Source organism: Ranitomeya imitator, chromosome 6 (assembly GCF_032444005.1).
Source record: "Ranitomeya imitator isolate aRanImi1 chromosome 6, aRanImi1.pri, whole genome shotgun sequence".
NCBI lineage: Eukaryota > Metazoa > Chordata > Amphibia > Anura > Dendrobatidae > Ranitomeya > Ranitomeya imitator.
The window spans coordinates 139,723,233-139,736,011 of record NC_091287.1 but is presented as its reverse complement, the minus strand read 5'-3'; the positions used below and the strand labels follow the sequence as shown (position 1 = coordinate 139,736,011).

The 12,779-nt window shown below is 42.8% G+C and overlaps 1 protein-coding gene across 4 annotated transcripts in view; it reads left to right on the top strand.

Annotated features, from left to right (window-relative positions):
• Positions 1–7,076, top strand: part of CUL1 (cullin 1) — a 114,274-nt gene extending 107,198 nt beyond the window's left edge. For all 4 annotated transcript variants that reach the window (XM_069730160.1, XM_069730162.1, XM_069730164.1 and 1 more), the window contains 4 exons: positions 153–235; positions 855–960; positions 5,258–5,371; positions 6,511–7,076. In XM_069730160.1, the coding sequence (XP_069586261.1) occupies positions 153–235; positions 855–960; positions 5,258–5,371; positions 6,511–6,591 (384 nt within the window). In that variant the 3' untranslated portion in view covers positions 6,592–7,076. The remainder of the gene's footprint in view (positions 1–152; positions 236–854; positions 961–5,257; positions 5,372–6,510) is intronic.
• The last annotated feature ends 5,703 nt before the right edge of the window (positions 7,077–12,779 follow it).

Sequence of the window (12,779 nt, the reverse complement as noted above, 5' to 3'; positions counted from 1 at the left end):
GCCTCCTGCCCTCACTGCGGCCTTGTGCCCAATGTACCAGCCCCATCTTTGAATCTGTGTGACAAGTATTGGGTTTTGTATACAGTTCAGTATGTTTAGTGAATTTTTGCCTTTCTGATACAAAATGTGATCACATGTTCTCAAAACTGTAGGTATTAGAAGATGAAAACGCAAATGTGGATGAAGTGGAGCTGCGGCCGGACATATTAATAAAGCTGTACCTGGGCTATAAAAAGTATGTTCACATAGGGTACCACTGTCACACGCTGCTCAGCACTTCTTTTTTTCCGTTCCCAAAAACATACTTTATTTAAAAAGAATATATTTATTATTATAATTAGTTCTTCCACGTGCCTATTGGCGTCTGATGCATACGACCTGTGTCTGCCAAGGGCGCTAGGTTCTCTAATATGTGCAGTGTGCTGAGCACAACATTGGGGAGACCTCGTATTTGTACCTGTCTAATAAGGGAAATGCTGCCAGGACAGAGGCCGGACAGTGTCCACACAAGGAGGCCATCAAGCTCCCTGTTGGAATCCTGGTTTTGGTGATTCCAATAGAAACCCCGACGACCTCCTCCGCGTGCGTCAGTGTATTAGTGTGACCCTAGTCTTACATTGACGGTCCGGACAATGCCCGATCCTGCACCTCTGTATTTCCTCCCTGAAATGTCCGAACACTAGTCTGTCGCCTCCCGTGCATGTCGGACTGTTTGAGAACGCAACCCTTTACTATAGGGGATGGCAATCCGGTTCTCCGATATTTCCTTTGTTGCATTTTTTGTAGATGAGTTTGTAGAATGCCAGTTCCTTCTCATTTCTTTTTAGATTGAGTTATTTTCTTTTTTTCTGCAGTAAAAAGCTTAGAGTGAACATCAATGTCCCCATGAAAACAGAGCAGAAACAGGAGCAGGAGACAACGCACAAAAACATTGAGGAAGATCGCAAGCTGCTTATCCAGGTAATGTCCTGGCCGGGGGCGCACAGACAGAAGGGGTCCTGCGCAGTCCAATAATGCGCCCCTTTACCTGGAGCACGAGCTGCATTACAGGTGGAAGTGGCCCATCTGTGTGGCTTCATGGCATGCACCAATTTTAGGTCTACCCCTGGTGTTGTATCTTCGAGAGTGTGTATGACTTCCTCAGGTCTGTGGATAAACTCAAATCATGGCATTTAACCCCTTAACCCCTTTCTGACATCGGACGTACTATCCCGTCGAGGTGGGGTGGGCCCCCATGACCACGGACGGGATAGTACGTCCAGCGCGATCGGCGGCGCTCACGGGGGGAGCGCGGCCGATCGCGGCCGGGTGTCAGCTGCCTATCGCAGCTGACATCCGGCACTATGTGCCAGGAGCGGTCACGGACCGCCCCCGGCACATTAACCCCTGGCACACCGCGATCAAAGATGATCGCGATGTGCCTTCGGTGCAGGGAAGCATCGCGCAGGGAGGGGGCTCCCTGCGGGCTTCCCTGAGCCCCCCGCAGCAACGCGATGTGATCGCGTTGCTGCGAGGGTCTTACCTCCCTCCCTGCTTGCTCCAGGCCCGGATCCAAGATGGCCGCGGATCCGGGTCCTGCAGGGAGGAAGGTGGCTTCACAGAGCCTGCTCAGAGCAGGCACTGTGAAGCAGCCTGCACTGCTATCAGATCGGTGATCTGACAGAGTGCTGTGCAAACTGTCAGATCATCGATCTGTGATGTCCCCCCCCCCCCCGGGACAAAGTAAAAAAGTAAAAAAAATTTTTTCCAAATGTGTAAGAAAAAAAAATTAAAAAAAATATTCCTAAATAATGAAAAAAAAAAAAAATATTATTACCATAAATACATTTCTTTATCTAAATAAATTTAAAAAAACAAAAGTACATATATTTAGTATCGCCGCGTCCGTAACGGACCGACCTATAAAACTGGCCCACTAGTTAACCCCTTCAGTAAACACCGTAAGAAAAAAAAGGCAAAAAACGACGCTTTATTATCATACCGCCGAACAAAAAGTGGAATAACACGCGATCAAAAGGACAGATATAAATAACCATGGTACCGCTGAAAGCGTCATCTTGTCCCGCAAAAACGAGCCGCCATACAGCATCATCAGCAAAAAAATAAAAAAGTTATAGTCCTGAGAATAAAGCGATGCCAAAATAATTATTTTTTCTATAAAATAGTTTTTATCGTATAAAAGCGCCAAAACATAAAAAAATGATATAAATGAGGTGTCGCTGTAATCGTACTGACCCGAAGAATAAAACTGCTTTATCAATTTTACCAAACGCGGAACGGTATAAACGCCTCCCCCAAAAGAAATTCATGAATAGCTGGTTTTTGGTCATTCTGTCTCACAAAAATCGGAATAAAAAGCGATCAAAAAATGTCACGTGCCCGAAAATGTTACCAATAAAAACGTCAACTCGTCCCGCAAAAAACAAGACCTCACATGACTCTGTGGACCAAAATATGGAAAAATTATAGCGCTCAAAATGTGGTAACGCAAAAAATATTTTTTGCAATAAAAAGCGTCTTTCAGTGTGTGACGGCTGCCAATCATAAAAATCCGCTAAAAAACCCGCTATAAAAGTAAATCAAACCCCCCTTCATCACCCCCTTAGTTAGGGAAAAATTAAAAAAATGTATTTATTTCCATTTTCCCATTAGGGCTAGGGCTAGGGTTAAGGCTAGGGTTAGGGCTAGGGCTAAAGTTACAGTTAGGGTTTAGATTACATTCACAGTTGGGAATAGGGTTGGGATTAGGGTTAGAGGTGTGGTTAGGGTTACCGTTGGAATTAGGGTTAGGGGTGTGTTTGGATTAGGGTTTCAGTTATAATTGGGGGGTTTCCACTGTTTAGGCACATCAGGGGCTCTCCAAAAGCGACATGGCATCCGATCTCAATTCCAGCCAATTCTGCGTTGAAAAAGTAAAACAGTGCTTCTTCCCTTCCGAGCTCTCCCGTGTGCCCAAACAGGGGTTCCCCCCAACATATGGGGTATCAACGTACTCAGGACAAATTGGACAACAAATTTTGGGGTCCAATTTCTCCTGTTACCCTCGGGAAAATACAAAACTGGGGGCTAAAAAATAATTTTTATGGGAAAAAATTTTTGTTTTATTTTTACGGCTCTCCATTATAAACTTCTGTGAAGCCCTTGGTGGGTCAAAGCGCTCACCACACATCTAGATAAGTTCCTTAGGGGGTCTACTTTCCAAAATGGTGTCACTTGTGAGGGGTTTCTACTATTTAGGTACATTGGGGGCTCTGCAAACGCAACATGGCGTCTCATCTCAATTTCTGTCAATTTTGCATTGAAAAGTCAAACGGCGCTCCTTCCCTTCCGAGCTCTCCCATCCGCCCAAACAGTGGTTTACCCCCACATATCAGGTATCAGCGTACTCGGGACAAATTGTACAACAACTTTTGGGGTCCAATTTCTTCTCTTACCCTTGGAAAAATAAAAAATTGGGGGCGAAAAGATAATTTTTGTGAAAAAATGATTTTTTTTATTTTAACGGTTCTGCATTATAAACTTCTGTGAAGCACTGGGTGGGTCAAAGTGCTCACCACACCTCTAGATAAGTTCCTTAGGGGGTCTACTTTCCAAAATGGTGTCACTTGTGGGGGGTTTCAATGTTTAGGCACATCAGTGGCTCTCCAAACGCAACACGGCGTCCCATCTCAATTCCTGTCAATTTTGCATTGAAAAGTCAAATGGTGCTCCTTCGCTTCCGAGCTGTGCCATGCGCCCAAACAGTGGTTTACCCCCACATGTGGGGTATTGGCATACTCAGGACAAATTGTACAACAATGTTTGGGGTCCATTTTCTCCTGTTACCCTTGGGAAAATAAAACAAATTAAAGCTGAATTAAATTTTTTGTGAAAAAAAGTTAAATGTTCATTTTTATTTAAACATTCAAAAAATTCCTGTGAAGCACCAGAAGGGTTAATAAACTTCTTGAATGTGGTTTTGAGCACCTTGAGGGGTGTAGTTTTTAGAATGGTGTCACACTTGGGTATTTTCTATCATATAGACCCCTCAAAATGACTTCAAATGAGATGTGGTCCCTAAAAAAAATGGTGTTGTAGAAATGAGAAATTGCTGGTCAACTTTTCACCCTTATAACTCCCTAACAAAAAAAAATTTTGGTTCCAAAATTGTGCTGATGTAAAGTAGACATGTGGGAAATGTTACTTATTAAGTATTTTGTGTGACATATCTCTGTGATTTAATGGCATAAAAATTCAAAGTTGGAAAATTGCGAAATTTTCATAATTTTCGCCAAATTTCCGTTTTTCACAAATAAACGCAGGTACTATCAAATAATTTTTACCATTGTCATGAAGTACAATATGTCACGAGAAAACAATGTCCGATTCACTGGGATCCGTTGAAGCGTTCCAGAGTTATAACCTCATAAAGGGACAGTGGACAGAATTGTAAAAATTGGCCCGGTCATGAACGTGCAAACCACCCTTGGGGGTAAAGGGGTTAAGGACCAGGGGTATTTCCATTTTTGTTTTTCGCTCCCCTTCTTCCCATGGCCATAACTTTTTATTTTTCCATCAATATGGCCATGTGGGGGCTTGTTTTTGCAGGACGAGTTGTACTTTTGAACGACATCATTGGTTTTACCATGTCATGTACTCGAAATGGGGAAAAAAAATCCAAGTGCAGTGAAATTGAAAAAAGTGCAATTCCACGCTTGTTTTTTGTTTGGCTGTTTTGCTAGGTTCACTAAATGCTAAAACTGACCTGATATTATTATTCTCCAGGTCATTACGAGTTCATAGAAACCAAACATGTCTAAATTATTTTTTTATCTAAGTGGTAAAAAAAATTCCAAACATTATTAAAAAAAATACAAAAATTGTGCCATTTTCCGATACCCGTAGCGTATCCATTTTTTTGTGATCTCGGGTTGGGTGAGGGCATATGTCGCCGTGACCAAAAAAACACAATTCTGGCGGTTTGAGGTTTTTTTTTTCTTGCTACGCCTTTAATCCTTTTTTTTTTTTTTTATTGATCTTGTGATTCTGAACGTGGCGATATCAAATGTGTAGGTTTGATTTTTTTTTTTTAATTGTTTTATTTTGAATGGGGCGAAATGGGGGTGATTAAAACTTTTTATATTTTTTTTTTATTTTTAAAAGCATTTTTTTTTTGTTTTGTTAGGCATGCTTCAATAGTTCCCCCCAATTTACTGGCTTAACTCTGGTATTTTGGAAGGTTGTTCATTTTTTCTCACTTGCATTGTGTTTCATGTAGGCTGCCATTGTAAGAATTATGAAGATGAGGAAGGTCCTCAAACACCAGCAGCTCCTTGGAGAAGTTTTGACCCAGTTGTCTTCAAGGTTCAAACCACGTGTTCCTGTCATCAAAGTGAGTTGGGTGCAATGATCAGATTCCCCTAGAAACACTGGGGGATTGAAACCATGAGTGTGATTATGTGGAAGCAGAAATGGTGGTTGTGCTGTAGCTCAGGGGTGTCAAACTGCATTCCTCGAGGGCCGCAAACCATGTGTGTTTTCAAGATTTCCTTAGCATTGCACAAGGTGCTGGAATCATTCTCTGCAGGTGATTAAATTATCACCTGTGCAATGCAAGGAAATCCTGAAAACATGACCTGTTTGCAGCCCTCGAGGAATGCAGTTTGACACCCCTGCTGTAGCTTACCTGATCTCTTGGATACCCGGACTCCATGGGGCCATGTTATTACTGCTGTTTGCATATTTACATTGGTATCTGATGTGTTGAATGCATTACATACACTGTGAAGAAAAGCATGCGTCTCTTAATCATTGAAGTCAGGTTTGTCATTCACTACCATTGCCACAGGTGGATACATCCAGCCCCTCGCCGTGCAGTCCGCCCTTAGAACCACGTGTGTGTTATCCGAGCGTTGTCTTCGTGCCCAAATAACATGTTCGAGGCCCAACTGCAACACGTGCCCGCATTGTTCCCCGCACATGACTGATTTAATCAGCTATCATATGCCTTTAACACACCACCCATGGCTGTTAACCCCTTCACGCCCTATGATGAATAGTTATGTCATAGGTTGCCTTCTTCTGTTTGATGCGGTTCTGGCGACACAGCTTATCAGCAGAACTATACCACATGTCTAATTGGAGGTATTTTCTAACATGATTATCTTAGAGATGGGAATACCCCTTTAAGAGTTGTGGGCCACCGCAGCCCATAGCCGCACTGACTTATCTGGCATTTGCTAGATGGCCAGCCAGGCCCTGTGGCTTCAACTTAGAATTCATCCAAACTCTGCCCTTGTCATGACAATAATTGTAAACCGCGCTGTCTGCTCACTGACTAGACTGATCCTAGACCCCATGCTGTGATATACTGTCATCTGTACACACTACCATGACGGCGCCACCTTGTGGAGACTCAGATATGTTGCAGTGCATCTAATTGTGGTTTCAAAGATTCTCCGAAATATACAGATTTATTTTTTTTAATTTGTCAAGTCTAGCTTCTGACAATTTTTTTTTCTTTTTCTCCAGAAATGTATTGACATCCTAATAGAGAAGGAGTATCTAGAGCGCGTGGATGGAGAAAAGGACACCTACAGTTATCTGGCTTGAATGAAAAGAAAATTTTATACATGTATTTAGAAATTGCCTGATTGGTTAAATGTCATTGTGTGACACTCTGCAGATGTGTGATGGAAAGAATGGTGACGCAGGAACTTCATAGGAGCTGATACGCTGCCACCTGGTCCAACACTTTTTAATCACACCGGAATCAAAAAAGGATGCCCTAACGCCAGCCTCGGGACTGACACCGTTTCAAGCATGTAAATATGAATATATGGACACCAGTGCGCTTTAATTTAAGAACTGAGGGTAGCCTGTACCCAAACAGAACAGATGTTTGCATGCTACCACTCCTATCTTTTTAAATCAGTACATCTTGGCTGTACGAGCAACAATGTCAATGGAACTAAGCTCTAGTTATATTGGCAGCACAATGAGTATGAATGGACCTAATGTAATCTGCTATGAAAACCATTTGTATAGTGTTTAATTTTTTTATGTGTGTATGAATAAAACCGATGAAATACACACAATATTTGTCAGTTTTGGTTGGACTGACAAGACTGGGGGGTCACTTTTTTTTTTTCACTTTTTTTTTTAAAGTTGTCTAGCAATTTCAAGGAAGAGACGACCTTCATCAGTTCATTAGCCAAGCCAGCCCCCTTCTTCATCATGGCCGAGTCAGAGGAGGCAGGCTTTACATAATGAACAGAGCAAAACAGCCACTGCCCATACACATCACCAACCCATGGATGGGCAAGAAGTGCAAATGTGGAAATAAAGCTGCTGGGAGCGAAGGATACAAGGGACAGGTGTTCAATTTGGTGACTCCCAACGCTGACGTACATGGACGGCATTTTGTGCTAAGGGGTTAAAGTGCAGAAGGGGCTCGAGCCGCGTTCATTCCACACACTGTAGATGCTGGTGGCATTAGTGAGCTTGAGCGCCAATCACTGCTGATAACCATTTAAATACCACTGTCATGTGATTGGCCGGGCACACACTGGCTCCCCGCAGCCCCTCATTCTTGCGTCTGGATCACACCAATGGGTTACCATATCATAAGAGAGAAAATCGAAAACTTTGAATCACACCCTTTCTTCAGCCCCCAAATTAGAAATTAACAAAAAAATTATACAGGGTGATTGACCACTATGCAAGAGAAAGTGTTTGTATAAATCAGATGACCCGGTCAGTGTGACCTCTTCCTTTGCCAGTAACACTGGATGAGCGCCGGGCCCGCATTGCTGCCACTCTATGCTGCAGCGTGCTTGGGGGTCAAACTGGATTACCGCATAGATATCATGTGACAAGGACGCAGAGCATTTGTAAACATGGTGCCAATCATGGAGAGTTTGTTCCTTCCCACAGATATCTTATTATCCAAATGTAGCTTACTGGAGGAAGGGGGATGGCTGTGGAGAAGTGGGGGCACAGGAGGCAGGGTCGCTGCTGAAGGAGGCTGGCAAGAGTGGGGCAGTGCTGCAGGCCCCGTGCTGGGAGAAGGGGGTGTCCTGGTGCTGAGAGGCTTTCATAAATGTTGGCTGTGAGCGGACACCCCTTCCCATTGATTTCCCTGTGGTGAGCTTTGGAAAAACGAGCACTAGAGGCGGCGCATGCGCAGATTGGGTGGGGGAGTTGCACCAACATTTTTTTTTTTTTTTACTATTTTCCTCCCCAATATTTTGGTGCGTCTTTTGGTCCGGTGCATCTTATAGTCCGCAAAATAATGTATTTAAAATAATTTGACTTCTCACCACTTAATGCAATACCAAACCAGATTTTCAAGTAACCGTGCACCTAGAGAATCAGCTTTCCAGATCCTTTTGATCACAAAATGAATGCTATAAAAACAAAATGCAGAAACCATGGCAAAATTCATTTATATTTACCGTATCCAACTTGCAAATGATTTCCTTTTTTTTTCTATATATTGTAAAGTAAAATGAATGGCGTCGTTCAAAACTACAATATTTCAGCTGAGGAAATGCAGGTGGAATAATTGAAGCTCAGACTTGGGAAGCAGTGTATGGAATTACAAACACCAGCAAAAATGGCAACACTTGGGGGGCCATTCATCCAGCAGATACAGAAATCCCAGTTATTACGTTGTTTTTGCTTCCTTTCAAGACCGTCCTGAATTTTTTGAGGAATTGACTCCACCAATAATAAAGCATATTCTATGTCAGTAGTTAACAGATGAGCAAATCAGGATGGAACTCTTTTTTTTCAATTTTTCTTCCAAGCTTTAATGGTGAGATCTGACTTGTCCGCAGACTGACATCGAGCTTCTATGCCAGGGGTCCCCAACTCCAGGCCTCGAGGGCCGCCAACAGTGCAGGTTTATAGGATTTCTTTAGTATTGCATCGGTGATAATGTGATCATCTGCACAGGTGATGATTCCAACCCCTGTGCAATACTAAGGAAATCCTGAAAACCTGCACTGTTGGCGGCCCTCGAGGCCTGGAGTTGGGGACTACTGTTCTATGCCTTTCCCGAAGAAAAGCTTTATATGGAATCTACCAGGACAAAATAACTATTCAAATCAAATGCAGGGGATGGGAAATGGGTAGGTACCCTGAACCTTTTGGTAGTGCCGAAGGGGCAATGGGGGCCTGTGCTTGGTTTGAACAGTCATTTTGTGCTGTCAAACTCCCACCGGATGCATTACTAATCAAAAGGTAGTGAGCGGCCGGCCGCAGTTCTGACTTCCTCTTGATTACGTATACACCTGAAGGAGGACACCATGACCCAGCACTGATTGAGCGCAGGGCTCTCAGGTCAGAACAATCACACACGAGCGCCGACACAACTGGAACGGCGTGAGAGGGGAGTATGTGTTTTCATTTTCACAAGGGCAAACCTTGAGTGGGAAATAGACAACCCCCTTTAAGACAGATTCTGCCTGAAAAAGCATTAAAAGAAAAACGTTTCCGTTTCATAAACTGTACGGTGGTCTGTCGTGTGCACATGCCCTGATCTTGTTTTCTCCTTTAGTGATGGGCTTTTGTTTTCCTTTTCTACATGTAAAAGTCCCATTTAATTTGCTGATTTATTAACACTGTCTGACCCAGAGACCCAATATAACTAGATGGGGCATGCTGCAGGTTTCCCAATATAATGCAGTGGCGTGTGCGGTGTCACATGTGCGGTGTTTTTGCCATATTCTGGGTGGCTTACGCTATACCACTTAAATTAGTCACGTCGTCTTTGGTGTATGTGCACACAGCACCTCTTTGAGGCAAAGGGGCTGAGTTTTTCAGGAGGAAAATGCTTCAGGAAACTGCAGCGGTTCATTTTTGGAGTTGCTTCCTTAGCACTAATTCAAATTTTTTTTTTTTTCCCCTTACGGGTTTCTGCATCATTTTGGGGCTTTTTTTTTTTTTCTTTAATCCATTCTACAATGCAGTAACTGATATTTTTTTCATGCAATTTCCCCCCTGAAAAAATATATATTTAATATTTTACACCACTTTACACCAAAAAGTTAGGGATATTTTGGCTTTTGGGTAAAATTTATGGAAAAAGTAAAACGTTCACGCTACAGAGATATTTTATTATGGCAGTAGGGCATTTAAGTAAAAGCATGCCATGGTGATATCGTCATCTCAAACAATTTATTGAAACAAAAGCCAACAGTGGTGGGTATAGCCCCCCAAAAATGTCAGTCTCAAATTTTCATGTCTCCTTGAACATCAGTTACAGCTTGACGATGTCTGATGTTCACAAATTGAATAATCTGCTGTGGCATCTCATGCTTCTTGGAGGGCAGCACTCAGGTCATTGAGGTTCTGGGGTACAGAGTTACGAGCCTCTACGAGGCGATCCCAGAGCTTTTCTATGGGATTCAGGTCTGGTGGAAGTGCAGACCACTCCATTTGAGGAATGCTGGTCTCCAGCAGTGGTTTCCTAATGATGGGACCTCAAGCTGGAGCATTGTTGTCTATGAAGATAAAATTAGGCCTGTGTTGTTCATGCTGAGGCACAATGACTGTATTAGTTATTATTCCACTAGTAGAGGCTTTCTTGGAAAAAATATGTATGTGGTCAATTTAAGGAGCGCTATGGCTATAGAGCACACTGCACTGGATTAGTGGTAAACAAACCTTTTATTAAATCACTGTTTCAGCACACATTAAATAGGAGTAGTGACCAATAGGATGGAACCATTCAATAATGTCGATTAACCCTTTGTATACCAGCGGTCAGCTGTTTGAAATGCAGCAATTGAAACCAAAAACTGCCATCAGCAGCCTACACACGTTGCGGATTTTGCTGTGGGTCCGCAGCAGCTTTCCATGCATTTACAGTACTATGGAAACCACAATCCGCAGTGCCCATGCTGCAGAAAATGCACGGAAACGCTGCGGGTTACATTCCACAGCATGTCAATTCTTTGCCGGATTCCGCTGTGGTTTACACCTGTTCCACAATAGGAATCCGCATAAAAACCGCAGTAAATCCGCAGGTAAAAGGCAGTGCCTTACCTGCGGATTTCTAAAATCTGCTGCAGAAAAAACCACAGAGCTCCATTCTACATGTGCACATACCCTTATGCTCCACACATCCTCCATCACTAGGTAAAACGCACTGACAACACCTGGCTCCCCCACCTATCAGCAGTTCTCAGCTCTGCTTGGATGTACAAACAGGCTATGTGCACACGATGCAGATTTCCTGCAGATCTGCAGCTTTTTCCGTGCAGAAACATTGCAGATCTGCAAGTGATTTACAGTACAATGTAAATCAATGGCAAAAAAAATGCTGTGCTAATGGTGCAGAAAAATCTGCACGGAAAACGCAGCAGATTCAAAAAAGGACCATGTCACCACTTTTGTGCAGATCTGCTGCGTTTCTGCACCCATTCCATAATAGAAATCTGCAGGGTTAAAAAAAGGAAGAAATCTGCAACGTGTGCACATACCAAAAAAAGTGAAGATTCTGACCTTCGTTTTCTGCCAAGAAATGCAGAATCTGCACAGAAAATTCCACAGTCAAATCGGCAACGTGTGCATATAGCCCTAGTGCAGATCTGCAGCGGTTTTTTTCTGCAGCAGAAACGCTGCAGAACTGCACTGTGATTTACAGTACAATGTAAATCAGTGTGAAAAAAAAATCTGTGCAGAAACGCTGCAGATTGCAAAGAAGTGCATGTCATTTCTTTTGTGCAGTTCTACAGCGTTTCTGCACCCCTCCATGATAAAAATCTGCAGTGGTAAAATCTGCAACAAAAACTGCACCTGCGGATTCTGCCAGGAGATGCAGATTTAGTGCAGAAAATTCTGCACCACATTTCCTACGTGTGCACATAGCCTATGTCTCTATTCACTACAGATGTGGGCAAAATTGTTGGCACCCTTCTGTTAAAATAAGAAAAACACGCAAAGGTCACTGAAATAACTTGGAACTGAGAAGTAATTTTCTATTTAAATTTACTGAATAAAAATCAGATGTTGAGTTGGAATTGTGATTCAACAGAAAATTTTTAAAAACTCATGACAATGGCCTGGACTCTTAACTAAATATTTAGTTGTCTTTTGAGGCAATCACAAAAGGCAAACAATTCCTCTAACGCGCTAAAGGACCTTTACATGCGTCCCCAGGTATTCTGGCCCACTCTTCGTAAGCAAACTGCTCCAGCTGTCTCAGATGTGAAAGTGTCTTCTCCAGACTCCAGGTTTCAGCTCCTTCCACAGATCAGGGCTCACAGAAGCCACTTCGGAAAAGTACAATGCTTTGATCTTACCCATTCTTGGATGCTTTTAGCTGTATGTTTTGGTTCATTATCCTGTTGGAGAACTCATGACCAGCAACTCGGACCAAGCTTTCTGGCACTAGCCAGCACATCTTGCTCCAGAATGCTTTGATAGTCTTCAAGTTTCATTGTACCCTGCGAAGATTCAAGACACCATGTGCCAGATGCAGCAAAGTAGCCCCAAAACATAACTGGGCCTCCATGTTTCACAGTAGGTACAATGTTTTCTGAATGCTTGAACATCTGTGAACATAGAGCTGATGTGACTTGCCAATATGAATTCAAATTCCAGTCTTGCTTTTTTTATGATTTGCTTTCAACAGTGATTTCCTTATGGGTTGTTGTTCCATGAATTCCACTTTGGCCAAAACTGCGAAGAATGGTGTGATCTGACACTGATGTACATTGACCATGTTCACTTCTAACCACTTTGGAAGTTATTTGGAGCTTTTTGGTTACCATTCATATTATTCCATTTGT